General features: G+C 38.3%; 1 protein-coding gene across 7 annotated transcripts in view; it reads left to right on the top strand.

The window, feature by feature from the left end:
• Nucleotides 1–26,892, top strand: part of VMP1 (vacuole membrane protein 1) — a 144,559-nt gene that overhangs the window by 106,382 nt on the left and 11,285 nt on the right. For 6 of the 7 annotated variants that reach the window (XM_077852419.1, XM_077852420.1, XM_077852423.1 and 3 more), the window contains 2 exons: nucleotides 3,825–3,941; nucleotides 9,962–10,023. In XM_077852419.1, the coding sequence (XP_077708545.1) occupies nucleotides 3,825–3,941; nucleotides 9,962–10,023 (179 nt within the window). The remainder of the gene's footprint in view (nucleotides 1–3,824; nucleotides 3,942–9,961; nucleotides 10,024–26,892) is intronic. The other variant, XM_077852422.1, reaches the window with a different exon arrangement.

The raw sequence follows: 26,892 nt of genomic DNA, 5'->3' as shown, positions 1-26,892 counted from the left end.
CACAAAATTATTGTCTAATGACACACAATTCCCTTACCCATTATGTACTAGAATATGAATTCATCTTTGAGTACTCCTCCCTTAGCAAAGCAAATGGCTATAAAAGAGGACATTTGGTGCCAAAATTTCTAATGTGATACGAACATTCTAGAGATTTACATGTGCTTGAATTATTGTCTTTTGAACCTGGCAATATTAGAAATTTTCATAATCTGATTTTTCTTTATAATGTAGAGCTCTTTATCATAATATTGACCTCAACCATTTGAGCAATTTATAAGTATATTGTAGTGTGATATAGTAGAAAGAGAATTGCCTTTGGCATTCCTTTTTTTTTTTTTTAAGATTTTATTTATTTATTCATGAGAGACACAGAGAGAGAGAGGGAGGCAGAGACGCAGGCAGAGGGAGAAGCAGGCTCCATGCAGGGAGCCCAACGTGGGACTCTATCCTGGGTCACCAGGATCACACCCTGGGCTGCAGGCAGTGCTAAACCACTGCACCACCAGGGCTGCCCCCTTTGGCATTCCTAAACCAGTTTGCCTCTTAGTAGCTATGTAACCTAGTCAGGTTACTCTCCAAACCCTGGTTTTCTAATTTTTAAAATGGGGCAATAAGACACTCATTGTAAAGGTTGATGTGAGGATTTAAGGAAATATATGTGAACTAACACAGTGCTTAGAACATTATTGTTCCACCATCATCTTTTATTGTTATCTGTCAGCTTTCATTCAGTTATGAGTGTTTGGAATAAAGAGATGAAAGATATATTCCCTTTCCTCCTCAAGGATCCTGAAGTCTAGTGAGGGAGACCATTGAAATACAGGAATAAATAGAAAGTGCTGTGAAAGTCAACAGAATGGGATTAAGCTGAGAGGCCTAATGGATAATAATGTCCTTACTTTGGAGGCTAAGTGAACAACCATGGGAGCCACATTGCCTGGGTTGAAATCCTGCTCTGCTGCTGAATGAAATCCTACTATCCTGAATAAATTGTCAAACTTGTCTCTCACTTTTCTTTTCTATAAAATGAGTGTAATGATACCTTTTGGCATTGTTTTGGGGATTAAGTTGATGATGTAGAAACATTAGAAAAGCACCGAACAAGTCAAAGCATTCAAGAAAAATTAGCTTTCATTATTCCTAGGGAAAACATGGAATACCTTCAATTTATTAAAACAAAAAATAGTATTTATTCTTTGGCACTCATCTATCCCTGTGTCCTCACTGTGAAAATCAACTTTCTATACTAGTCAGTCTTCTTTATATTTGACTAGGAATAATCAATATTGAACATAAATTGATAGATCATTCTGGCCTTCTAGGAACTTTTTTCTGGAAAATTTTTGATACTTAAAGTGTTAAAAGCATATATACTTCAAATAAGTTTTTTAGTTATTTTGTTGTTAACATTCAAACTAAGATAAATAGGGGATCCCTGGGTGGCTCAGCAGTTGAGCGCCTGCCTTTGGCCCAGGGAGTGATCCTGGAGACCTGGGATCGAGTCCCACATCAGGCTACCTGCATGGAGCCTGCTTCTCTCTCTGCCTATATTTCTGCCTCTCTCTCTCATGAATAAATAAATAAAATCTTTTTAAAAAAGAAAACAAAGATAAATAAAACTACTAGCTGAGGGAAAATTTCAAAGCTACTTAGTAGTTCTTTTAATCCCAGTCTTCCTTTATTTAGTCAGCAGTTGAAAAAAAAAAAAAAAAGAATAAATAGTATGTAACAATAAATACACTGATTATGCTCTACTGAGGGTATCCATACACTGAGGTGTCCAACATGTTTAGCAAATTCTAATTTTTAATCTACTCTTTTACATATCTTGTATACTTTAATTTCTTTTTCAACATGAGGTAGAGCCTGATAATAAAGGAAAACAAAATTGCAGTCCATGGAGTTATGAGGGTCACGTGAGAAAATATAAAAAATGATCCATGTAAAGCTGTGCAGATGGTATTGTTATTACATGAGTATAAGACAGATGAAATTGCATAAAACATTTGAATTTGGGGGACACCTGGGTGGCTCAGTGGATGAGCGTCTGCCTTTGGCACAGAGTGTGATCCCAAGGTCCCAGGATCAAGTCTCTCATTGGGCTCCCTGTGGGGAACCTGATTCTCCCTCTGCCTGTGTCTCTGCCTCTCTCTCTGTGTCTCTCATGAATAAAAATAAAATCTTTAAAAAAAAAAAAAAAAAACAACCATTTGAATTTGGATGAGCAAAACAAAACTGAGTTATTAAATCCAAGTGTTATAACAAAAGAATACTTGAATTCTAATTTAGTCGTGGCATTGTTTTTAAAAGAACATATGTCACAAATATTTTTTAAACAACTAGGCTTTGCTTTGAAAGTTCAAAAATGAAATTATATAAATTAATTAGCTTCTGAGTTCTGCCAACTGCCACAAGGACAGAGTGCTTCTATGGGAGAAAAATGGATGAAGTGCTCAAAAACAGCTTGTGGTTTCTTTGCATTTTTACATGAAATTGTCTTTCAGCATTCTTGAAATGTGGGAATGTTTGGAAAAGGTATTTGTTGTGAATCACTTCTTTGTCTGGGACTGAATATTCAAAACATCTGAATCTATGTGCTCATATTTCCACACTTGATTTTCTTTTTAAAATATATTACACAGCCCTACAGCCTTGGTCTGTCATACAAATGATGAGATTTGTATGTGCAAAATACAAATTATGAATTTATGTTGAGGAATAAAAGCACATCTACATGTAAATGTATTTGTAATTTTTTTTAAGATTTTATTTATTTATTCATGAGAGACACAGAGAAAGAGAGAGAGAGGCAGAGACACAGACAGTGGGAGAAGCAGGCTCCATGCAGGGAGCCTGACGTGGGACTCGATCCCGGGACTCCAGGATCACGCCCTGGGCCGAAGGCAGGCACCAAACCACTGAGCTACCCAGGGATCCCCTATATTTGTAATTTTAAAAGAATGTTTGCTGTATAGATGTGAGTGATTTCTAGATAATATTCTTTTTTATTTTTTAAAATATTTATTTATTCATTCATTCATTCATGAAAGACACAGAGAGAGACACAGAGACATAAGCAGGGAGCCTGATATGGGACTTGATCCTGGGACTCCAGGATCACACCCTGGGCTGAAGGCAGGTGCTCAACCCCTGAGCCACCCAGGCGTCCCCTGAGCCACCCAGACGTCCCTCTTTTTTTTTTTTTTTTTTTAAGATTTTATTTATTTATTCATGAGAGACACAGAGAAAGAGGCAGAGACACAGGCAGAGGGAGAAACAGGCTGCTCGCAGAGAACCCAATGTGGGACTCGATTCCTGGACTCCGGGATCATGTCCTGAGCCAAAGGCAGATGCTCAATCCCTGAGCCACCCAGGAGTCCCTAGATAATATTCTTATTTAAAGCTGAAGATTTTAGAACCCTATTAACTACTAAAATAATCTTAACTCTTTTTCTTCCTTTATACCTCACCTTAGACACAGCTAGCAAATGGCAAAATATCTGCTGAATGATACTAAATTCCTGTGGGTCCATTTTTTTTTAATCCAATTCTAATGTGATTTTTTAAAGAAAAGTATATTTGTGAGGTGTTAGCTATAAGTAGTGTAAGCAGAAGGACAGCTGGGTTTGCTTTGAACAGCAACCTGAGATGAATATGAGACCCAACTTACAGAAACATTAGAATACTTGCCTAGCCTTCTGAACAGTCTAGTATTGATCAGGGAACCTATGAAAGCAAGGCTTAAAGCATAATTCCACATAGCTGTAGGTGGTAAATTAAGCTGTTGGATTATATATTTTAACCTTTTTTTTTTTTAATAGATTCCAAATCCTCTATTTGATCTGGCTGGAATAACATGTGGACACTTTCTTGTACCTTTTTGGACTTTCTTTGGTGCAACTCTGATTGGAAAAGCAATAATTAAAATGCATATCCAGGTAATTATACCTTCTGGTTTACTGCCTAATGATGATGAACCCATTAAACAGCATTGAAAATTAATTCCTTTGCTCATTCTAATATGAATTGTTAATATTTGGTTCTGCTTCTTTTGGTTGGTATCTTACTTAGGTATTTAACCATGGAAAGTTACTTGGAGGTTAGTGAATTTGGTGCAGGTTTTCCCTGTCCTTATTGGAAAATTGTGCCACTTTAAGACTTTTCTCCTTGTTTTCTTTCCTTCCTTTTCCTCTCTCCCTTCTTGTCTTTCTTTATTTTACTTTTTGCCTTGTGAAACTGCTCATCCAAGACTATTACCAAGCAAAAATAGTGTTCCTATATAGGAAAATGCACATTATTTTCATTCATAGTTCAAAAATGTCATATTTTTGCTGACCATTAGCTGCGAGAAGATTGCCTTTCACTAATTCTACTTTTCTTTTATACCCCCCAATAATACTCCTCTCAAGGCACCAGTCCTTTACAGAAAACCAGCCAGATGTTAGTGTGGGGGAGAATGGGGGAAAAGGGGAACTCTGAAGAGGTGAAGAGCTGTGGTTGTGGTTAGAGAAGTTAGAATCTGTTATTTTTCAAAGCCAGTCTTAACAAAAGCTTTAGGATAGAGGGGTGTGTGTGTGTACGTATGTATGTATGTGTGTGTGTATATATATATATACATATATATACACACACCTATGAATAGAAAGAGAATAAAATGGAATGAATATGTACTTCTAGAACTATGATATGAATTACTTTTAAAAGGACAAACTCACTAGAAAAAAATAAAATTTAACTAAAAAGAATTTCTTAATCAGTGATGTTTGCAACACAGAGACATTCACAAAAGGAAAGGCAAGAGCAGTGAGTAATATTTGTGCCCTAATAAGATTCCTTCAAAATTAAAAGTACCTCTGTCCCAAGTTTCATCTTAATACCTCTCTGCCTTCACTTATTAGAAGAGAAGAATGAGACAGAAAAACTTTAGCTAAAAAAAGAAAAAAAAAAGAAAAAAAAAAAGAAAAACTTTAGCTGCTTTTACCTGCCCAGTTTCTAATATTAGATTTTGGTATTTGGAGTAAGTTTATTGAGCCTAACAAAAATTAAAAAAAAAAAAAAAAAGTTTATTGAGCCTATCCTCTACTCCTCTGCCATGATAATCACTCACAATTCCAAGGGCATTCCTCCTTCAAGGAATATATTTTCTCCCATTTACATTTAAGTATATTGTTCAGTGAAATGAGTTTTTTAATATTGGAATGCTAGTTACTTTGGTAAATACTACAATACCGTATTAGGATTTTTTTTCAAATAATACAGTACGATTGTGAGTAGTAAATTATTTTGCAGTATATCAGAAGATAATTTTGTCTTTGATCTTTTTAGCTCTTTCTGAAGGAAGGGGGAAGCTATCATTTTGCTTTTTAAAAATTATTAATTATTCCTAAGAAACAATAACAAATTATTTTAATTCCCTTTATAATAGCAACTTCTCTGAGAATCCATAAGCTTTATGCACCCAGCTTTGTGTAGTAACTGTCTACATAAATTATGGTAAAATGTATTATGCTAAGAGTATTCTGTAGTGATAGGGCATGCAACTTAATCAGATTTTTCATTACAAAATATTAAAAATAGTATATTTTTAAACATTCTCAGTTTTTTTCAAGTTCTGATAATGCTTAATTTTTTTGTATAGTACTTCACACTTTAAACCACTTAGTGTTTATGAGCTGATTTTATTGTTATAATCCTCAGAGAAATTACTACTCCCAATTTGTAATTGTCTTACAAATGCTTAGGAAGTTAATAAGTAATAGTAGCCTAAGAAAATAAGTAACAGCTGAAATTTGAACCTGTGTCTACTGGCTTCAAGTTCAGTGTTCTGTCTGTTCTTTTCAGTTGCCTTCTAAACTATAAATTATTTATGTGATTAAAGAAACTGAATTGTTTACTGTCTGCAATTTATCAGGACCTGTGCCATGCAATGTGCATTGGTCATCTCAAAACAATCCTGTGAGATGGTTATTATCCGTATTTTCATACATAGGCGAACTGATTGTTAGAGAAGACAAAAATTCTTCTTGTGCCTAAAGCCCTGGAATTCGGGATGCCTGGGTGACCCAGCAGTTGAGCGTCTGCCTTCGGCTCAGGGTGTAATCCTGGGATCCAGGATCGAGTCCCGCAGTGGGTTCCCTGCGAGAAGCCTGTTTCTCCCTCTGCCTATGTCTCTGGCTCTCTCTCTGTGTCTCTCATGAATAAATAAATAAATCTAAAACAAATAAACAAACCTGGAATTCAAACCAAACTCTATAAATTTAAAGCTATACCCAATATATATGTGGAAAGAAAAAAAGAAAGCCAAAATCCTTTTACATTTCTGAAAGCAGAGAATCTGAGTTCCTTCACTAAACTGAGACCATGGATATGTTTGCTGTGTTCCATTGTACAATGGATACAGACTTTCTAAAGGCATGTCACTTGATGTACATCCAGATGAGCTCCAGGCAACAAACATTTCTCATTCTTTGGGTAAGCAATAGTAACACATAATATGAATATTTTAACTGTTTCTGAAGTAACTAGAGGGAAACCCCAGATACAGATTTTTCTGTAATCTAGTAAACCCATTTTTTTTTTCTGGTTCTTTTCCCCTTTTCTTCAGCCTAAAGTAGTCAAAAATATTGTCATTTTTATTAATATCTTGCTATTTGTTAAACTTCCCCTAAAAACTTCAAAGTAGCTGGGGCACCTGGGTAGCTCAGTGGTTAAGTGTGCCTTCCCTTCAGGTCATGATCACGGGGTTCTGGGTTCAAGTCCCACATCAGGCTCCTCGCGGGGAATCTTCTTCTCCCTCTGCCTATGTCTCTGCCTCTCTGTGTGTCTCTCATGAGTAAATAAATAAAATCTTTAAAAATTTTCAAATTAGGGGCAGCCCCGGTGGCGCAGTGGTTTAGCGCCTCCTGCAGCCCAGGGTGTGATCCTAGAGACCCGGGATCGAGTCCCATGTTGGGCTCTCTGCATGGAGCCTGCTTCTCCCTCAGCCTGTGTCTCTGCCTCTCTCTCTCTCTCTCTCTCTCTCTGTGTCTCTCTGTGTCTCTCATGAATAAATAAATAAATAAAACCTTTAAAAAAATTTTTTTTTCAAATTAGACCACCTTGTAATATCAGATTGGGATTTCCAAAGTCGTTATATTTATACTCATACTTAATATTTCACATACACTATAACTTTCTCACTGTGTATATTATTTCTTGCCTCTTTATCTTTCCACCACAGACACATAGAAATATAAGCTCCATGAAGGTAGAGAGTTTTGTCTTTGGCTCACTGAGGTATTCTAGTGCCTAGAATATATCATGTGACTTGTAGTAGACAGTAAATTTTTTTAAAGATTTTTTTTAACATTTTATTTAAAATCCGGGACCCCAGGATCACACCCTGGGCCGAAGGCAGGCACTAAACTGCTAAGCCACCCAGGCTGCCCAAAGATTTTATTTTTAAGTGATCTGTACACCCAATGTGGGGCTCAAACTCACAACCCTGAGGTCAAAAGTCCCATGCACTACTGAGTGAGCCAACCAGGCACCACTCAGTAAATTTGAGTTTTTTTGAGATTTCATTAATTTGGGGTACCTGAGTGGCTCAGTGGTTGAACATCTGCTTTTGGCTCAGGTCGTGATCCTGGGGTCTTGGGATTAAGTCCCACATCAGGCTTCCTGCAGGAAGCCTACTTCTCCCTTTGCCTATGTCTCTGCCTCTCTCTGTTGTCTCTTATGAATAAATAAATAAAAATCTTAAAAGAATTAGTTTGAGGGAAAGAAAGAGAGTATGCACAAGCGTGAGCAGGGAAAGGGGTAGGGGAGAGAGACTCTCAAGCAGACTTTGTGCTAAGTGCAGGGCCCTATGCAGGGCTCAATCCCACAGTGCTTATTAGATCGTGACCCAAGCTGAAACCAGGAGTCAGATGCTCAACTGACTGAGCCACCCCGGCACCCCACCCTACTAATAAATAAATTTTTAATAAATGAATATAAGATTTTTCATTCTATTGAAGGACCTTCTTTTATAAATAGTTTCTTCTTTGTTCATTCTGGCACTGTTAGTTTTCTACGCCCATATCTTTTTTTTTTTTTTTTTCCCTACTCAACCCTTTCCTCTACACACATGGTTGAGTGGGCTATTTGGTGGTCTATGGTTTTTGTTTACTTGGTAGAATCTCCACTCTGACCTCTAGCCCGAATGACTCTGAGATGAGACATATGTTCTTAAATATCTGACACATTTATGTCTTACCCAGCACAGTGAATTTTCAAGCTGTTACATATAAAAAGAAAGTCAAAGTCTTGTTTTGTTTTCAAGCAATGGAATTATGCAATTATCTGGGCATTGGCTTATTTTCAATGTTAGGAAATTATGGTAGGGAAAACTCATGGTGGTGAAATCACTGAGAGACAAAACTATTAGCTCTAATTCTTAGTGAAAGATTTATAGCTCCAATGGCTGGCTTTTATAGAAACTAGAAGGATCCCTATATATGAGTGCTTTTCTCCCTAAATAATCTGTAATAATTGTCTTGTTAGTTTCATAATCTTCATACACCATGTGTATAACTGTTTATGAAATCATCATCCATCTTGTAACTATTTTTAACATCTATATGCTTTTTTTTTCATAAGATAGGTAGTATCTTTTTTAAATTGTTACATAAACAGGGACAACTGGGTGGCTCGGTTGGTTGAGCATCTATCTGCCTTTGACTCAAGTCATGATCCCAGCATCCTGGTATTGAGCCCACATTGGCCTCCCCGCTCCTTGGGGAGTCTGCTTCTGCTTCTCCCTCTACCCTTCCCCCTGCTTATGCTCTCTCTGTCAAATAAATAAAATAATAAATACATACATACATACGTACATACATACTTCAAAAAAATAATTGGGGCAGCCGCGGTGGCACAGCAGTTTAGCACCGCCTGCAGCCCAGGTTGTGATCCTGGAGATCCGGGATCGAGTCCCACATCGGCCTCCCTGCATGGAGCCTGCTTCTCCCTCTGCCTGTGTCTCTGCCTCTCTCTCTCTGTGTCTCTCATGAATAAATAAATAATAAAATAATAATAATAATAATAATAATAATAATAATAAATAATTGAGTTGAGGATATTTGCTACCTGTTAGCACTAAATGCATCTTTACTTATAACTAAAGTATCAGCATCTTTACTTAATGGAGAGTACTGGGGCACATGGGTGGCTCATTTGGTTAAGCTTTTGCCTTCAGCTCAGGTCATGGTCTCAGAGTCCAGGGATCGAGCCCCACATCTGGCTCCTTACTCAGCAGGGAATCTGCTTCTCCCTCTCCTTCAGCCCCTACCCCCTGCTTGTGCACACACTCTCTCTTCTCTCAAATAAATAAATCTTTAAAAAAAAAAAAAAAAGGAGAGTACTTCAGTAGCACCAAATTGAAAATGACCCAATTCTGATCATGATTCTCAGTAACCCATTGATGCTTTTGCTTGTACATAAGCCTAAAAGTCCAAGATCATTCAGGTTCTGAGAATGAAACTTTTGTAATAACTTCTATAAACTTTCAACGAAGGATGTACAGGCTTTTCAGGATCCTCTGGATTAGATTTAACCCAGACCCATGTCCTCAGTTTGACCAGCTTTAATTTTGGTAATGGCTGTGTGGGAACCCATGACTTCAGTTTGTATACTCCACTCTAAGATCCATAGTACATGTGGAATGTCCACCCAGCCTTGGGTTTCATGACTCACATTTTTCCTTCAGACATAGTCATGTGTCCTGTAAGACTTGATTCGTGCTTAAGGAAAAACATCTTTAAAATACAAAGTAGGTAGCATTTGCGAGGCAAGTGGTGTTTTTGTTTGTTTTTTTTTTTTAAGAATTTTAAAAATTGTATTTGGAGCAGCACCTCGCCTTTTTAGACTCTTAACAGATTATTAATTTATATTGAGGTTTTCTGATAACAGATACTTATTTTAACTGGTATTTTCTCTACAGAAAATCTTCGTTATAATAACATTCAGCAAACACATAGTGGAGCAGATGGTGGCTTTCATTGGGTGAGTAATTATTTGTGGATTAATATTAATGTCATCACTGTTCAAATAGAAGAAAATGTATAAAAAATTTTATTGGGACAGAATTTTTCTGATACCTTTTTATTTTTTGAGGAGAAATCTTTTGCCCTGTTATTAGTTAAATTGAAGACTTTCTTACCCTACAGCAGGGAAAGATGAAATTTAAATAATCCTTATTTTAGATTTTTAATTAAATGTTAATTTTAAAGCCATAGAATTCTTGATTTAAAAAAAACTGAAGTTTGAGACTGTTGCTCCTCCAAAAAAATAAGAAATCCTCTTTATATAAAAGACATGTGTGTATTATTACAGTTTAATTGTGCTTTAGTACAATGCTATGATTTTTAGCCAAAATTGGATGCCAGATACACAGTTGCATTTAATTTAAATATAAATCTTACATAAAAATCAATATTTCGTTAAATAAGGCATAAGATGGTATAATATTACAAAATATGTCAGTTATGAACCTATTACTTCACTAGAGAAAAAATCGGCCATTTTAAAAGGCTAGACTATCCAAAGCTTTTATTTTTGTGTTTATAGTTGTGAGTAAAGTCAGTTACAATTTATGCTTTAAATGGTAATGTCACATACTTGTAGAGTACTTTGATAAAACAGTAGACTCTTTGGTTAGTCAAATTAATTATCAACTAGAATGGGAATACTGTCAGATAATGAAACTTTTTTTATGTATTTTTTTTTATTCAATGTTTATAGGTGAAAGGTTTTCTTTTCCTTTAATAGTTTAACTGGTCAAGGGCACCTGGCTGGCTCAGTCCATAGAGCTGGCAACTCTTGATCTCTGGGTTGTGAGTTTGAGCCCCACATCGGGTGTAGGGATTAGTTAAAAATAAAATCTTAAAAAAGATTAACTGCCCAATGGTAGAAAGTACTCTTTATGTAATTTTACCATAAATCTTTATCTCAAAAGCCATTTATAAAACAAAACTTCTGGGGATGCCTGGGTGGCTCAGTGGTTAAGCATCTGCCTTTGGCCCAGGACATGATCCTGGAGTCCTGGGATCGAGTCCCACATCAGGCTCCCTGCATGGAGCCTGCTTCTCTCTCTGCCTATGTCTCTGCCTCTCTCTGTGTGTGTCTCTCATGAATAAATAAAATCTTTTTAAAAAATAAAAAAAATTTAAAAATTAAAACACTTATGAAAATTTTTGCTATTTAAAAAAAATTGCCATTTGGAAGTGAGTTCATGAGTATTAGTTTTATTCTTTAAACCGTGTATTTTATATATATATATATATATATGTATATGTGTATATTCTCTTCTATATATGATATATTTTACAATAAAATAGTATTTAATATTTTCTATTATGGTTTTAATATAATAATTGAAGAAAAACATATTTTTGAGAATATACTCAGTGGGGCCAGCTACTGGTTTTATTACTTCCTAATCTTCTGATTATAAATGTGGATTATAGCTTGTCCATCAAAATGTAATTACTCTAGTTTTTTGTTCTCTGGATCCTTATAAATAACTGGTTTATAAGTTACCATACATCACATTCAGAAACCAAGCAGAAATATTCTTTTTCCTTATTTTTAAATACAAAGAAGACATTTCATCTGTTTTTAGAGCTATTATTCCACCTCTAGAATTCCAAAGGGCCTAGAGCTGAGTACTACACAAACCCAGAAGTTACCTGAGTGACTGTGGATGTAGCACTATACCTTCTTCCCTTCTCCTGTTCCAAAGCTGAGCATTTGTAAAAGGAAGTTTTTCCAGGCACGTAGCAGCTCTATCCATCGGGGCATCCCACTCTTGATTTGGCTCAGGTCATGATCTCAAGTGTCATGGGATCAAGCCTCCCAGTGGATTTCATGCTCAGCAGGGAGTCTGCTTAAAGATTCTCTACCTCTGCCCCTTCCCCCCACTTGCTTACATGTACATGCACACTCTATATATACAATAAACAATAAATTAATCTTTAAAAGGGGGGCAGTTTTTCAGCATTTTATACATACTCACTACCACTATCTTCTGTGTCCCCAGCCTTTGGAGTTTCTAAAAAGCTAGATTAGGTAACTACCTATCTTATCTACACACATCAAGTTACATTCCCTTCCAGTCTGTTCTCCATACTGCAGTTAGTAACATTTTAAAAATATTAATCTGAAAAAAAATAAATAAATAGATAAAAAAAATAAAAATATTAATCTGAGTATGTCACTGCCACTGTCCTTCCTCCAGCTCCTCATCTTCTTAAAACCCTTTTCTTCGTTTTTTTGTTTGTTTGTTTGTTTGTTTTACTTTCTTAAGATAAAGCTAAAATATTGTCTAGAGAGCCTTGTATGATATATTGCATATAATTTTCTTTTCTTGAGTCTTCCATCTATGGTCTTTACTTGCTTGTGGTTTTTCCTTTGCCTAGTTCAGGGTTTCTTAACCTTTGCACTATTGACATTTTAGGCCAGCTAGTTCTTTGTTGTGGGAGAGTATTCTATGCATTGTAAGATACTTAATTGCATCCTGTCCTCTTACTCACTAGATGGTACTAGTATCTCCTAGCCATGACAATCAAAAATGTCTGCAGACATTACCAAATATCCTAATGCACTTATGCCTCCACTACCTCCACCAACCCCACTGAGAATCATTGGCCCAGATAATGCCATTCATTCATTCATTCATTCATTCACTCATTCATTCATTTATTCATTTTAAGTGGGTTCCGTGCCCAGCACAGAACCCAACACAGGGTTTGAACTCATGGCCCTGCGATCAAGACCTGAACTGAGGGGATCCCTGGGTGGCTCTGCGGTTTAGCGCCTGCCTTTGGCCCAGAGCGTGATCATGGAGTCCCAGGATCAAGTCCCGCGTTGGGCTCCCTGCGTGGGGCCTGCTTCTCCCTCTGCCTGTGTCTCTGCCCACCCTCCTTTCTCTCTCTCTCTCTCTCTCTCTATCATGAATAAATAAAATCTTAAAAAAAAAAAAAAAAGACCTGAGTTGAGGTCAAGAGTCAGATGCTTAACCAACTGAACCATCCAGGCACCCCTATATAACATCCTTTAGATTTCAACTATTATATTAACAAAATGCCTTCCCTAACTGCAATCAGATATCCTCTTTTCTAGGGACATCTGTTCATAACAGTATGTACTACATGCATTGACAGTTGTGTTTTTACATTTATGTTTGAGGGTATGTGATTATTATATTGTATCTATAGCACCTAGAATGATAAATATATAATGGATATAATGAACACAGGGTGCCCATGTAAAGATCTGGCTGATAAGAATTAGCATATCATTTCATAGCCCAGAATCTTCTGTTTTCCCAGCCTTTGGAGTTTCTCAAGTTATATAACTTATCTACAGTAAACAGAAATAATAGGATCTTTATAATCTTAGGCCAACAAATTAAAGTTAGAATTTCTTTTTTTTTTAAGATTTTATTTATTTATTCATGAGAGAACAGAGAGAGAGGCAGAGACACAGGCAGAGGGAGCTGCAGACTCCATCCGCAGGGAGCCCCATGCGGGACCCATCCTGGGACTCCAGGATCACACCCTGGGATGAAGGCAGGCGCCACCGCTGAGCCACCCAGGGATCCCCTAAAGTTAGAATTTCTTATGGTTTTCAAAAGTAGTTATTTCTTACCTTTAATATCTCATCTAGCACAGCCTTCAAAAAAAATCTAGTGGTGGGCAGCCCAGGTGGCTCAGCGGTTTAGCACCACCTTTACCCCAGGGTGTGATCCTGGAGACCTGGGATCAAGTCCCATGTCAGGCTCCCTGCATGGAGCCTGCTTCTCCCTCTGCCTGTGTCTCCCTCTGCCTTTGTCTCTGCCTCTCTCTCTGTGTGTCTCTCATGAATAAATAGATAAAATCTTTAAAAAAAAAATCTAGTGGTTCTTTTTTTTTTTTTTTAAGATTTCATTTTTAAGTAATCTCTATACCCAAACCCAACATGGAGCTTGAACTCACAACCTCAGGATCAAAAGTTGTATGTTCCTCCAAATAAACCAGCCAGTGACCCAGTGATTCTTCCTTCTTTCTTTTTTTTAAGATATTATTTATTTATTTTTTTTAATTTTTATTTATTTATGATAGTCACAGAGAGAGAGAGAGAGAGAGAGAGAGAGAGGCAGAGACACAGGCAGAGGGAGAAGCAGGCTCCATGCACCGGGAGCCCGACGTGGGACTCGATCCTGGATCTCCAGGATCATGCCCTGGGCCAAAGGCAGGCGCTAAACCGCTGCCCCACCCAGGGATCCCAGATATTATTTATTTATTTATTTGAGAGAGAGCATGAGCAAGGGGAGGGCCAGAGGGAGAAGCAGGCTCCCACTGAGCAGGGATCCTGATGCAAGGTTCCATCCCAGGACCCAGGGATCATGACCTCAACCTAAAGCAGATGTTCAACCAACTGACAGCTGAGCCACCCAGGTGCCCCTGATTCTTCCTTCTTAAAGATGGTTTTGCATAAAGTTATCCTAAGATATTCAAGACCTGCTAGAATCCAATCTTTATTGAATTAAAGGGGTGGTATTATATATATTTTTTAAGATTTTACTTATTCATGAGAGATACAGAGAGACAGAGACACAGGCAGAGGGAGAAGCAGGCTCCACACAGGGAGCCCAATATAGGACTCGATCCTGGGAATCTGGGATTATGCCCCGAGCCAAAGGCAGACACTCAACCGCTGAGCCACCCAGGCGTCCAGTGGTATCATATTTTTAAAATTGTTTTCAGGAGATAGATACTGGAATGTCTTGATATCCTCATCTTTTCCCCAGTGTTATCCACAAGGATTATCTCATCAACTTCTTTTCTAGATAACGTATTAAACAGTATAATCAGACTTAGCAGATGATAATAATTCTTTATTACCAGATACCAATTGGTATATTTTTCATATCTGTCAGGAAAAAATAATCTTCTAATCAGATACAACAGTTGTGCTTGACATGATTGGTTTTCCCATATTTTGAAGTAGGAAATGCTTTTAAATACAAGTGTTCGGGATCCCTGGGTGGTGCAGCAGTTTGGCGCCTGCCTTTGGCCCAGGGCGTGATCCTGGAGACCCGGGATCGAATCCCACGTCGGGCTCCCGGTGCATGGAGCCTGCTTCTCCCTCTGCCTATGTCTCTGCCTCTCTCTCTCTGTGACTATCATAAATAATAAATTAAAAAAAATTTTAATAAATAAATAAATACAAGTGTTCAAATGGAAGTACCTAAGTGACTTGGTTAAGCATCTGCCTTCGGCTCAGGTCATGATTCCAGGGTCCTGGGATTGAGTCCTGCATCAGGCTCCCTGCTTGGTGGGGAGTCTGCTTCTCCCTCTACCCCAATCCCCTGCTAGTGACTTCTCTCTGTCATACTCTCTCTTTCCCTCTCAAATAAATAAATAAAATCTTAAAAAATAAAACAACACAAGTATTCAAATGAAAAATAGACTCACCAAGCCTAGACTGAAAATTAAAGTTCAATAAGGAGAATGAATTTTTAGTAGTCATAAATTGATTATTATAAATCATAATAAGTAGTTTAGCAATTTATTTCAGAAAAGAGAAGAAGTTAAATTGACTCCCTTGACCCATTGCTGAGTTGAACCAAAAATAGTACCTCTAGCTTGCTGTAATAATATTATCTTCTGATTGTTAGTTGTCTCTCTTTACACTATTGAACTATAAATCATTTAGCACTTGATCAAACTAAACTAGTAAAGTTTGGAATATAGCCTTTTGAAGGATATTTTGAAGCTATATATAGTTTTATTTTTTATTATTATTATTTTTTTAAAGATTTTATTTATTTATTCATGAGAGACACAGAGAGAGAGAGAGGCAGAGACACAGGCAAAGGGAGAAGCAGGCTCTATGCAGGGAGCCTGACGTGGGACTTGATCCCGGGTCTCCAGGATCGTGCCCTGGGCTGAAGGGAGCACTAAACCGCTGAGCCACCAGGGCTGCCCTAGTTTTATATATATAAAAACAACTATGGGAGTGATGAGTTACAATTATAGAGAAAAAAAATCAAAAGACAAGACCAAAAAAAGCAACAACTCAAATTTAAAATGATGATATACTAAGACAAGGAAGAATGAAAAATGAACCCAAACAGTAAAGAAGAGCTAGGAAGTAGAATATGAATAGTGTGCATAGCCTTTGAACAAAATAAATTGAGATTTGAATATGAACTCTGCCCCAAACCAGTTATTTAACTTCTCTCTGCATCCACTTCTATTTGCTCTTTTTCAAATAATACATCTTTCTTTTTTCAAAAAAGATACAGAGCAGCCTGGGTGGCTCAGCGGTTTAGCGCTTGCCTTTGGCCCAGGGCATGATCCTGGAGTCCCGGGATCGAGTCCCACGTCGGGCTCCCTGCGTGGAGCCTGCGTCTCCCTCTGCCTGTGTCTCTGCCTCTTTCTCTCTGGATCTCTCATGAATAAATAAATAAAATATTTTAAAAAAATAAAAAATAAAAAAAATATACATTTATTTATTTGAATGAGTGAGCAGGAAGAGGGGGAGAGGAGGGACAGAAGGAGAGAGAGAATCCCAAGCTGACCCCCCCGCTGAGCACAGAGCCCACACAGGGCTGAGCACAGAGCCCACACAGGGCTCCTTCCCACAATCCTCAGATCATGACCTGAGCTGAAGTCAAGAGTGAGATGCTTAACCTACTGAGCTATTCAGGCACCCCTCAAACAGTATGTTTCTTTGGGTAGCATTTCTTCTCTAGTTCAGGAGGCAACTGACAACCTTTCCAACTTCCAAACAAACGGAAATGTCCTGTATAAAAATATTTTACAGTTTAGTTGAAGCATACTCATATCAGTGATATAACATTCCAAGGCATGTGGATTTTTAAAACGCCTTCAGTCTCAGTTTTTTCTTGCCTGTGGGGTTTTTTTTGTTTTGTTTTGTTTTTGCCTATGTTTTTAGTCTTATTTCCAGTTTCTGTTGACTGTTAGAAAGGTAGACTTTTAAGTGACTATATTGTGTACTCTCAGGGAGGATTGAGGGAAAGCCTAAATCCTGACCTTTAACTAGGATGAAGTTTTGTGTTTTTTTTTTTAAGATTTTATTTATTCGGGATCCCTGGGTGGCGCAGCGGTTTGGCGCCTGCCTTTGGCCCAGGGCGCGATCCTGGAGACCTGGAATCAAATCCCACGTCGGGCTCCTGGTGCATGGAGCCTGCTTCTCCCTCTGCCTGTGTCTCTGCCTCTCTCTCTCACTGCGTGCCTATCATTAAAAAAAATATATATATATATATATATATATATATATAAATATATATATATATTTTATTTATTCATTCATGAGAGACACAGAGAGAGAGAGAGAGAGAGAGAGAGAGAGAGGCAGAGACACAGGAAGAGGGAGAAGCAGGCTCCACGCAGGAGGCCCGATGCGGGACTCGACCCCAGGTCTCCAGGATCATGCCCTGGACCGAAGGCAGGCACTAAACCACTGAGCCACCAGGGATTCCCCTTTTTTAAAAAAAAATTATTTATTTATTCATGAGAGAGAGAGAGAGAGGCAGAGACACAGGCAGAGGGAGAAAGGATGAAGTTTTTCATCAAAGATTGTACAAATAATTCTTGAGGATATTAATATCTATTTTTATTTTTTTAAACCGATCTTTGCATTTTTTTAAAAGATTTTATTTATTTATTCATGAGAGAGAGAGAGAGAGAGAGAGGCAGAGGCAGAGGCAGAGGGAGAAACAGGCTCCATGCAGGGAGCCGTACACCGGACTCAATCCCAGGTCTCCAGGATCATGCCCTGGGCCGAAGGTGGCACTAAACCGCTGAGCCACCTGGCCTTCCCCAAGGATATTAATTTCTAAATTAATTTATTTATGTAAGTATTCTCTGCACCCAACGTGGGGTTCAAATTCACATCCCAGACCAAGAATCATATACTCTTCTGACTGAGCCAGCCCAGGTGCCTCAAGGATACTATTTTTTTTTAACATAGTGAGCACTTTACATAGTTATTATTACTGTTTACTTCTAATTATAACTTTGTATGATGGATATTTTTCCCTCTTATTAATAAGGAAATGGGCTCTGAGTGGTTATAAATAACTCATTTATATAATTTCTACTTTAGTTTTTTTTCATTGAAAGGGTATTATACTATATGTAGTCGTTTTATACTTTTCATTTATTATGTTACCAATATTATTATGTGTTGCTGAATATTATTCATTTTGGCTGCTGTATGTTATTCCATTGGGAATTATTAATCCATTTACCATCGATGAACATTTGGGGGCAGCCCGGGTGGCTCGGCGTTTTAGCGCCACCCTCCGCCCAGGGTGTGATCCTGGAGACGCAGGATCGAGTCCCATGTCGGGCTCCCTGCATGGAGCCTGCTTCTCTGCCTGTGTCTCTGCCTCTCTCTGTGTGTGTCTCTCATGGATAAATAAATAAAATCTTAAAAAAAAGAAAAAAAAGAAAGAAAGAAAAGAATGGGCAGCCCGGGTGGCTCAGCGGTATAGCGCCACCTTCAGCCCAGGGCGTGACCCTGGAGACCGGGGATTGAGTCCCACGTCGGGCTCCCCGCATGCAACCTGCTTTTCCTCTGCCTGCGTCTCTGCCTCTCTCTCTCTGTGTCTCATGTCTGTGTCTCTCATGAATAAATAAATAAATGAATAAAATCAGAAAGGAAAAGAAAGAGAGAGAAAGAGGAGAAAAGCAAAGAAAAGCAAAGCAAAAAGAAAAGAAAAGAGAAAGAAAAGAAAAGAAAGAAAAGAAAAGAAAAGAAAAGAAAAGAAAAGAAAAGAAAAGAAAAAGATAATTTTGTCTAGGACCAAATTTGGGCAAATTCTTACCTGTCAAACTGCTCACTGCCATCGCCCCACCCCCATATCTTGGTGGTGCAGTTTAGTATTAATTTTACAGAGGTATGAATGCTATACTGATGACTGAAAGAAATATTCCTTTCCAGAGGGCTCTAGCCTTAATGTAACTAGGAAGTAGCCCAGCTAAGTATAATACCCTAAGTATACCCTTGGCCTTTGGTATTTTTAGTACAGTATGTCATTGTATGACAGTCCTAAGATCGCAGAGAGAATGTAAGCTCTACCTTCAAAATTTACTGGGAATTTATAAGTAAATAGATCCCTTTCTTTTCTAATTATTATTAGAAATAATAATTGGTAGATTTATTACTTGGACAGTTCTGGAAAGCAATCGCTAATGGCATTAGTTTTTTTTGTTTGTTTGTTTGTTTTTTAATGATAGTCACACAGAGAGAGAGAGAGAAAGAGAGGCAGAGACACAGGCAAAGGGAGAAGCAGGCTCCATGCACCCGGAGCCCGACGTGGGATTCGATCCCGGTGTGGGATTCCATCCCGGGTCTCCAGGATCGCGCCCTGGGCCAAAGGCAGGCGCCAAACCGCTGCGCCACCCAGCGATCCCTAATGTCATTAGGTTTAAGGAAAGGTATCTCTGTTATCTTTTCCTAAATCAAAGGGTTTGTCTAGTTATATACGGAAACCTGAACAGATGTAATGAATCAGTTTTGTAATCTGAGAGATGTTAGAATACAGATAATAGTCTTGAGAAAAAGCCTTTTGGTTTATGGTATGTTTTGTAGAGGGACAGAGAAAGGTTCTGGGAAAAAAAAAAAAAAACAACTAGGCATGTAATAGAGTTTTGAACTATTTGGTGTCTTAGGTTGAAATAAGTAAGGGAACAGAACCAAACAAAGAGAGAACTTCAGAGCTTGCTTACTGCTTGCTTGCTTGCTTGCTTGCTTGCTTTATAAAGTTTTATTTATTTATTTATTTATTTATTTATTTATTTATTTATGAGAGACACAGAGAGAGAGGCAGAGACACCCGCAGAGGGACAAGCAAGGTCTATACAGGAAGCCTGATGTAGAACTTGATCCTGGGACTCCAGGATCATGCCCTGGGCGGAAGGCAGGCGCTAAACTGCTGAGCCACCCAGGGATCCCCAAGTTTAGAGCTTTAAAGGCATTATATTTGTTTCGTTTTTTTTAAAATAAGATTTTAAATGATTTTTTATTTTAAACTTTCTCCAATGAGAGAGACCTGGACATATTTCTTAAAGAGCATGACCAAGTCTAACCTTAAAATCATGATTAAAATGACATGTTCCAGTTTTCTCACCAAATAGAGGATGAGAATTCCCAGAAAATAACATTAAGCATATGACTTGTAACAAACCATATGCAGAACATTGGCTCATTGTCAGGTTGCCAGGGTCTTATTGGAAGACAAAGTCCCTAGTTTTACCACACAGGAAAGTTTCCATAACTCAATCATTGAACTTGGGGGAGGGGGTTGGCTGGAGCAGGGACTTTTTACCAGATACAGAATGTTCCATACTCTGCTGTCTCCTGTTTCTGAGTTAACTTGATGTTTGACCTCAGAGTGGACTTGCCTGTGGCAAGAGAGATCGTTTTAACCAGTGAGTAATTAAGTGCTTGAATCTTAACAATGTTTCTTGTTCCTTACTCTGTAACAAGTGGTCAGAATGAGCTATGTTTGCCTGGACTCTATTCTACAGAAAGAAGATCTATTCTTTCATTTTAAAATATAAAATGGTTAATGTAGTTGATTCTTTTTTACTTTGATCATTAATAAAATAATCAGAAAAAGTTATGGAAGTATAGAATACAAATATTTGTATTAACTGAAGAAAGATACTCTAAGTTTTTTGTTTTTTTTAAAGATTTCGTTTATTTATTCATAGAGACACAGAGAGAGAGAGAGAAAGAGGCAGAGACACAGGCAGAGGGAGAAGCAGGCTCCATGCAGGGAACCTGACGTGGGACTCGATCCCTGGTCTCCAGGATCACACCCCAGGCTACAGACCCTGCTAAACCCCTGCGTCCAGCAGGGCTGCCTGATACACTAAGTTTTAACACCCTAGCTGCTGAGACTCAGTCGTATACACTAACTTTAGCATAATCTGCAGTTTAGGTGGAAAACTCCTGCCTTTTCATATCCTCTTCCTATAGTTTCTTATTTTCTCTTTTGACACTTTAACTCTTCTATATTTTTGTTGGAGATATTGTGAGGCAGCATAGCTAACGGATAAAACAGGAACTCCGAAGTTAGACTATATGAGAAATTGTCATTGTACTGGAAGTTACTACTGCCCATAATTATATAATAATAATGCCCACTCAACATTTCTGTAGAATGATGAAAACTAAAACTGAACTATATTGTATTACATAGAATTGTTGATTAAAGGAAAAGGTAGGTCAAGGTCATGTCTGACACATTTTAAGTGTTCTGTAAATATTTGTCGACTAAATGAATTAATTCATTATTAGGAGAGACGAGACATCTGTATATTTTTAGGCTGAGGGAAAGACTCTAGTAAAGAACTAGAGATGAGGGATCCCTGGGTGGCACAGCGGTTTGGCGCCTGCCTTTGGCCCAGGGCGTGATCCTGGAGACCCGGGATCGAATCCCACGTCGGGCTCTCAGTGCATGGAGCCTGCTTCTCCCTCTGCCTATGTCTTTGCCTCTCTCTCTCTCTGTATGACTATCATAAATAAATAAAATAAAATAAAATAAATTAAAAAAAAAAAGAACTAGAGATGGAAAATAGAAATGGGGATCCCTGGGTGGCGCAGCGGTTTAGCGCCTGTCTTTGGCCCAGGGCGTGATCCTGGAGACCCGGGATCGAATCCCACATCGGGCTCCCGGTGCATGGAGCCTGCTTCTCCCTCTGCCTGTGTCTCTGCCTCTCTCTCTCTCTCTCTCTCTCTGTGACTATCATAAATAAATAAAAAATTAAAAAAAAAAGAAAATAGAAATGAAAAAAGGAAAGGATGTGGATTGGAAATTAACATTTAGTAAGAACCTGCTAGGCAAGGGGATCCCTGGGTGGCTCAGCAGTTTAGTGCTGGCCTTCAGCCCCGGCCATGATCCTGGAGTCCCGGGATCGAGTCCCACATTGGACTCCCTGCATGGAGCCTGCTTCTCCCTCTGCCTGTGTCTCTTCCTCTCTCTCTCTCTCTCTGTGTGTCTCTCATGAATAAATAAAATCTTAAAAAAAAAAAAAAAAGAACATGCTAGGCCAGATGCTTTACATACATTTTATTGCATATGCGTAATAAAACCTGTAAGGTACTGTCGCTGTGTAGATGGGGAATCTGAAACACACAGAGAAGTTAAATTCATGTAAATGCAAGAGATGGAGATAGGATCCAAGAGGTAAGATCAAAAGCCTAAGTAGATTGATTATTTTCTTTAACAATTTCTTCCTTCAAATCTGGAGTAAAGATTCCGGGATCTTTTGAAATAGGAAAGAGGAATGTTGAGGGAATGCTATAGAAAGCAGTGAAGTAATCTACTTGAATTTGTAGTTTTGGACAAGAGCGCTAGTTTCAAATGGCTATTGTGTGAATTTGAAAAGGACTCAGCGTGAATTCTTTCTGTCCATTCCTTTTTACATGTATACTCACCTTGTTTAGCTGTAACTAGTTGCTGCAGGTGTTACTTTGAGGGAGAAATCTACTGGCCTTTGTACTGTAGGTTTTTTTTTTTTTTAAGATTTTATTTATTTATTCATGAGAGACACAGAGAGAGAGAGAGAGAGAGACAGAGACAGAGAGAGACAGGCAGAGAAGCGGGCTCCTCGCAGGGAGCCCGATGCAGGACTCAATCCCAGATCCTGGGATCACGCCCTGTGCCGAAGGCAGACGCTCAACCGCTGAGCCATCCAGGTGTCCCCGTACTGTAGGTTTAAATGCATTTTCTTTTTAATTCTCTCTCATCACCCTTCTAGGTTAAGTTCATTAAGGACACAGATCACAACATTTTTCTTAGTTATCTACTGCATTTAGTGATTTTCTGCCTAACTAATGTCGGAATAATTATATTGTTCTTAGATGAGATTGAATTCTGATCTCTTTTTTTTTTTTGCCCACACACCATCATGCCATTTTGAATGACTAAAGGTCAGTAAGTTTTTATGCCCTTTCACCATGAATTTAAAATTCTACAAACTCAGGACACCCAGGTTGCTCAGTTGTTGAGCATCTGCCTTTGGGTCGTGATCCCGGGGTCCTGGGATCCACTCCCACATTGGGCTCCTTGCAGAGAGCCTGCTTCTCCCTCTGCCTGTGTCTCTGCCTCATTCTGTGTGTCTCTCATGAAAAAATAAATAAAATCTTTAAAAAAATTAAAATAAAATAAAATTCTATAAACTCTTCTTTATTCTTGTCCTTGGATATATGTGTCCCTGTTGCTGATTTCATCCTTAGAACACAGTGGGTCTTCAAGCCAGACACAGATTTATTACTGTATAAAGCTGCTACCGGTTTGCCATTTTCTAGAACTGGAATCAGTTGAGTTTTTACAGGGTATTGTTTTGGCAGCCAGTCGCTTAGGTTCTTATAGACCACTCCTTTAGCTCTGGCTTCATTCATTAACATAAATGCCTGCTTGGCTCCTGCTGTTCAAGTCTACATTCTGATTTGAAGTTTTGTTTTCAAAAATGTCCCTTTAGTGATTGCATAATTCAAAGAGTAGCTGCTAATTATAAGGAGATTTTACCTCCATTCCGACTTTGATAGAAAACAATTCTAAATGTTCAAAAGCAAGAGCAATTGCAAATTCTTTTTTTAAAAGACGTCTGTGATGGAAATATGTTGTGAGCCAATAGCAACAATACACCTGATGTTTCTAGATAAAGCAATGGTCTTCCTTCTACCCAGCTGCTTAGAAACTGATGGTGTCATATGTTTATAATACCACTGAGCACACAATGGACCAACGTTGAGTACAAAAGAGGTTTTAATCATTTGAAAGAGACACAGATGTGTATGAAATTCAAGATGTTTTAATTCCAAATCCTGAGGTTGAATCACCATGAATTTCAGACAGTGCCGGAGATTATCAACCCAAACTTTTGTATCTGAGGAAGCCCTGGATTTGTTAATGTAGTACATAATTTTCATTTTGGCTTTATTTTCTGTTGGGTACTCTTTCTTTCAAGATCCTAAGATATAAAGGAATTTGGCTTGGGTGGGCTACCACATTTCAGATCCAAAAGCAAGTAGAATACATCGTTAACAATTTTTTCTTGTAATATTAGCTTCAAAGATTCAGATTCTCCATTCAGTTATGTGGGAAAATTAATAACCCTTTCATTCCAGTCTTACAGAATTATGGGATCCCATTTTTATTAGGTTAAATATATGTTGATTTGCAATTAGCACCAGTTCATTTACTTGTCATATTCCTGGGTTAATTAAGTACCAATTTGTTTCTTTTTTTCTTTCTCTAATCTCTGAGAACTGGAAGGCTATAAATATTAATGAAGGTCAGCACGATGGCCTTTAGCTTCTTCAGAATGATTGCATGATAAACTACACTCCTCCTTCCTCTCTTCTCCAGAACAATCTACCTTATGAGGAGACAGTTTCATTTGGAGGGCAATCTATCATTGTTGAATCAGGCCTGGAGTCTGAGATCCATTCTGAGTCACTATGAATAGAGCTCTAGTATTGGTTGGGCCCCAGGGAAACTGGTGGTTAAATACTGTGAGAATCTTTATCAGACAGGAAATGACAACTCATTAAAATACTAACCGTTAAGCCTGTTTAGATCACTGCGTGGGGGGCGGGGGGGGGGGGTGACGGACAACTTAACTCTGTAGTGTTTGACTAAAATGTGCACATTTCTGGAAACAAGATTATAAGACTGTTACCAAGAAAGGGAATTAATTGCTAGAGCGCCTTGCTGGCTTAGTCAGTGGAGCATGAGACTCTTGATCTTCAGAGTCATGTTTGAGCACCATTTTGGGAGTAGAATTTACTTTAAAAAAAAAAAGTTAAAAATTAAAAAATTTAAAAGGAATTGCAGGACACCTGGGTGGCTCAGTAGTTGAGCAGTTGAGTGTCTGCCTTTGGCCCAGGGCATGATCCTGGAGTCCTGGGATTGAGTTCCACATCAGGCTCCCTTCATTGGAGCCTGCTTCTCTCTCTGCCTGTGTCTCTGCCTCTTCTGTGTGTCTCTTATTAATGAATAAATAAAATCTTAAAAAAAAAAAAAAAAGGAATTGCTAGTCCCATCATCTTCTTGAACTTTCAGCATGCTATCGTTGCCTCTTATGTACAGAAGACAATACCAGCCTGTAAAGGGGGAGTGGGATGGGAAAGAGCTTTTACTTTATCCCTGAACATATATCCTACTAGTGCCTTCATTGTAAAATTCAGTCTCTTTAGCAGAAGAATCTGTTGGCTTGAGTCTAAGAGACAATTTTCCATATAATAATAGGGCTCTCTACTCCTATCCTTCTAGGCCAAATTTCAGTTGATAGAATTCCCTGGAGTTACAGGATAAATCTGATTTATTGATTTATATATGGTGATCCTCACCCAATCAAGAAAATTCTGAAGACCCTGATATTCATTTGAAATATAATTATGTTCTAACTGAGGGCACAGGGTTTCAGTCTCTCAAGGTTTGGCTATCTAGATTCTTAAAGACCATCTTTATAAATGACCATTAAGAAGTCTGAGCAAAAAAGACATCCAGTCTGCATCTTTGTAGAAATAGTTTTTTTTCTTTCTGATATATTACCCAACAGCACAGCATTGAATTGGTCTGCTAACTATACCTTTTTAGGAATAAGGTAAAAAAAAAAAATTTCTTTTTAAGATTTTATTTATTCATGAGAGAGAGAGAGAGACAGAGACAGAGAGAGAGAGAGGCAGAGACACAGGCAAAGGGAGAAGCAGGCTCCATGCAGGGAGCCCGATGCGGGACTTGATCCTGGGACTCCAGAATCACGCCCTGGGCTGAAGGCAGGCTCTAAACCGCTGAGCCACCCAGGGATCCCCAGGTAAAATGTTTATACCTCTTGAAGTTTAGCTTCATGGTCAAACAGTGGTCTCCACCATTGGAATGGGACTAAAGTAAAATAACTTTTTTTTTTTTTTTAGAACTTCTATTTATATTTACTTTCATCTTTGTTATTTTCTTTTTTGTGTATTTTTTGTTAGGGATATAACATTATAGTAGCACATAGATACACAGTTTATATGACTGTATACATATGGAGGATGGCTCCCTCAGGCCACATGTCAGAAAATCACACCTCATGGAATACAAAAATGGGCTAGGGGAACAGTGGGAGTTCCACAATACAAAAGGGATTTACAGAGAGCCTTTTGCAATTGATTGTTTTTCCTGTGCCTCATTAATCAGATTTATAATTCCTAATTTTAACTAAACTAACCCTCATAAAACAGACAAGTGACTTTAAAAGTTTACTATAGGGATCCCTGGGTGGCGCAGCGGTTTGGTGCCTGCCTTTGGCCCGGGGCGCGATCCTGGAGACCCGGGATCGAATCCCACATCGGGCTCCCGGTGCATGGAGCCTGCTTCTCCCTCTGCCTATGTTTCTGTCTCTCTCTCTCTGTGTATGTGACTATCATAAATAAATAAAAATTAAAAAAATAAAAAAATAAAAGTTTACTATAAAGAAACAGTTGAAGGAAGAGAGTAGTAATAGTATAGTCACAAGAAACCATAAAAAAGTTGTAGCATTAACATATAACCTGTTCCTAGTATACATGTCTATAGAAATCAGCAAACACATTTAGAAATTACTACTTTTAATCAAGGACAAATGTGTAATATGCCTTGAAATATTCACTCACAATAGCACAATAGCCATCGTACTTAGTAAGACATTTAAAATTAAGAATTTTCGAGAGACCTTGGGTGGCTCAGCAGTTTAGCACCATTCAGCCCAGGACGTGATCCTGAAGTCCCGTGATCAAGTCCCACATCAGGCTCCCTGCATGGAGCCTGCTTCTCCCTCTGCCTGTGTCTCTGCCTCTCTCTCTCTCTGTGTCTCTCATGAA

Source organism: Canis aureus, chromosome 16, assembly GCF_053574225.1.
Source record: "Canis aureus isolate CA01 chromosome 16, VMU_Caureus_v.1.0, whole genome shotgun sequence".
In the NCBI taxonomy this organism is placed as follows: Eukaryota; Metazoa; Chordata; class Mammalia; order Carnivora; family Canidae; genus Canis; species Canis aureus.
The sequence above is the reverse complement of the archived record's forward strand: the minus strand, read 5'-3'. Positions and strand labels throughout refer to the sequence as shown.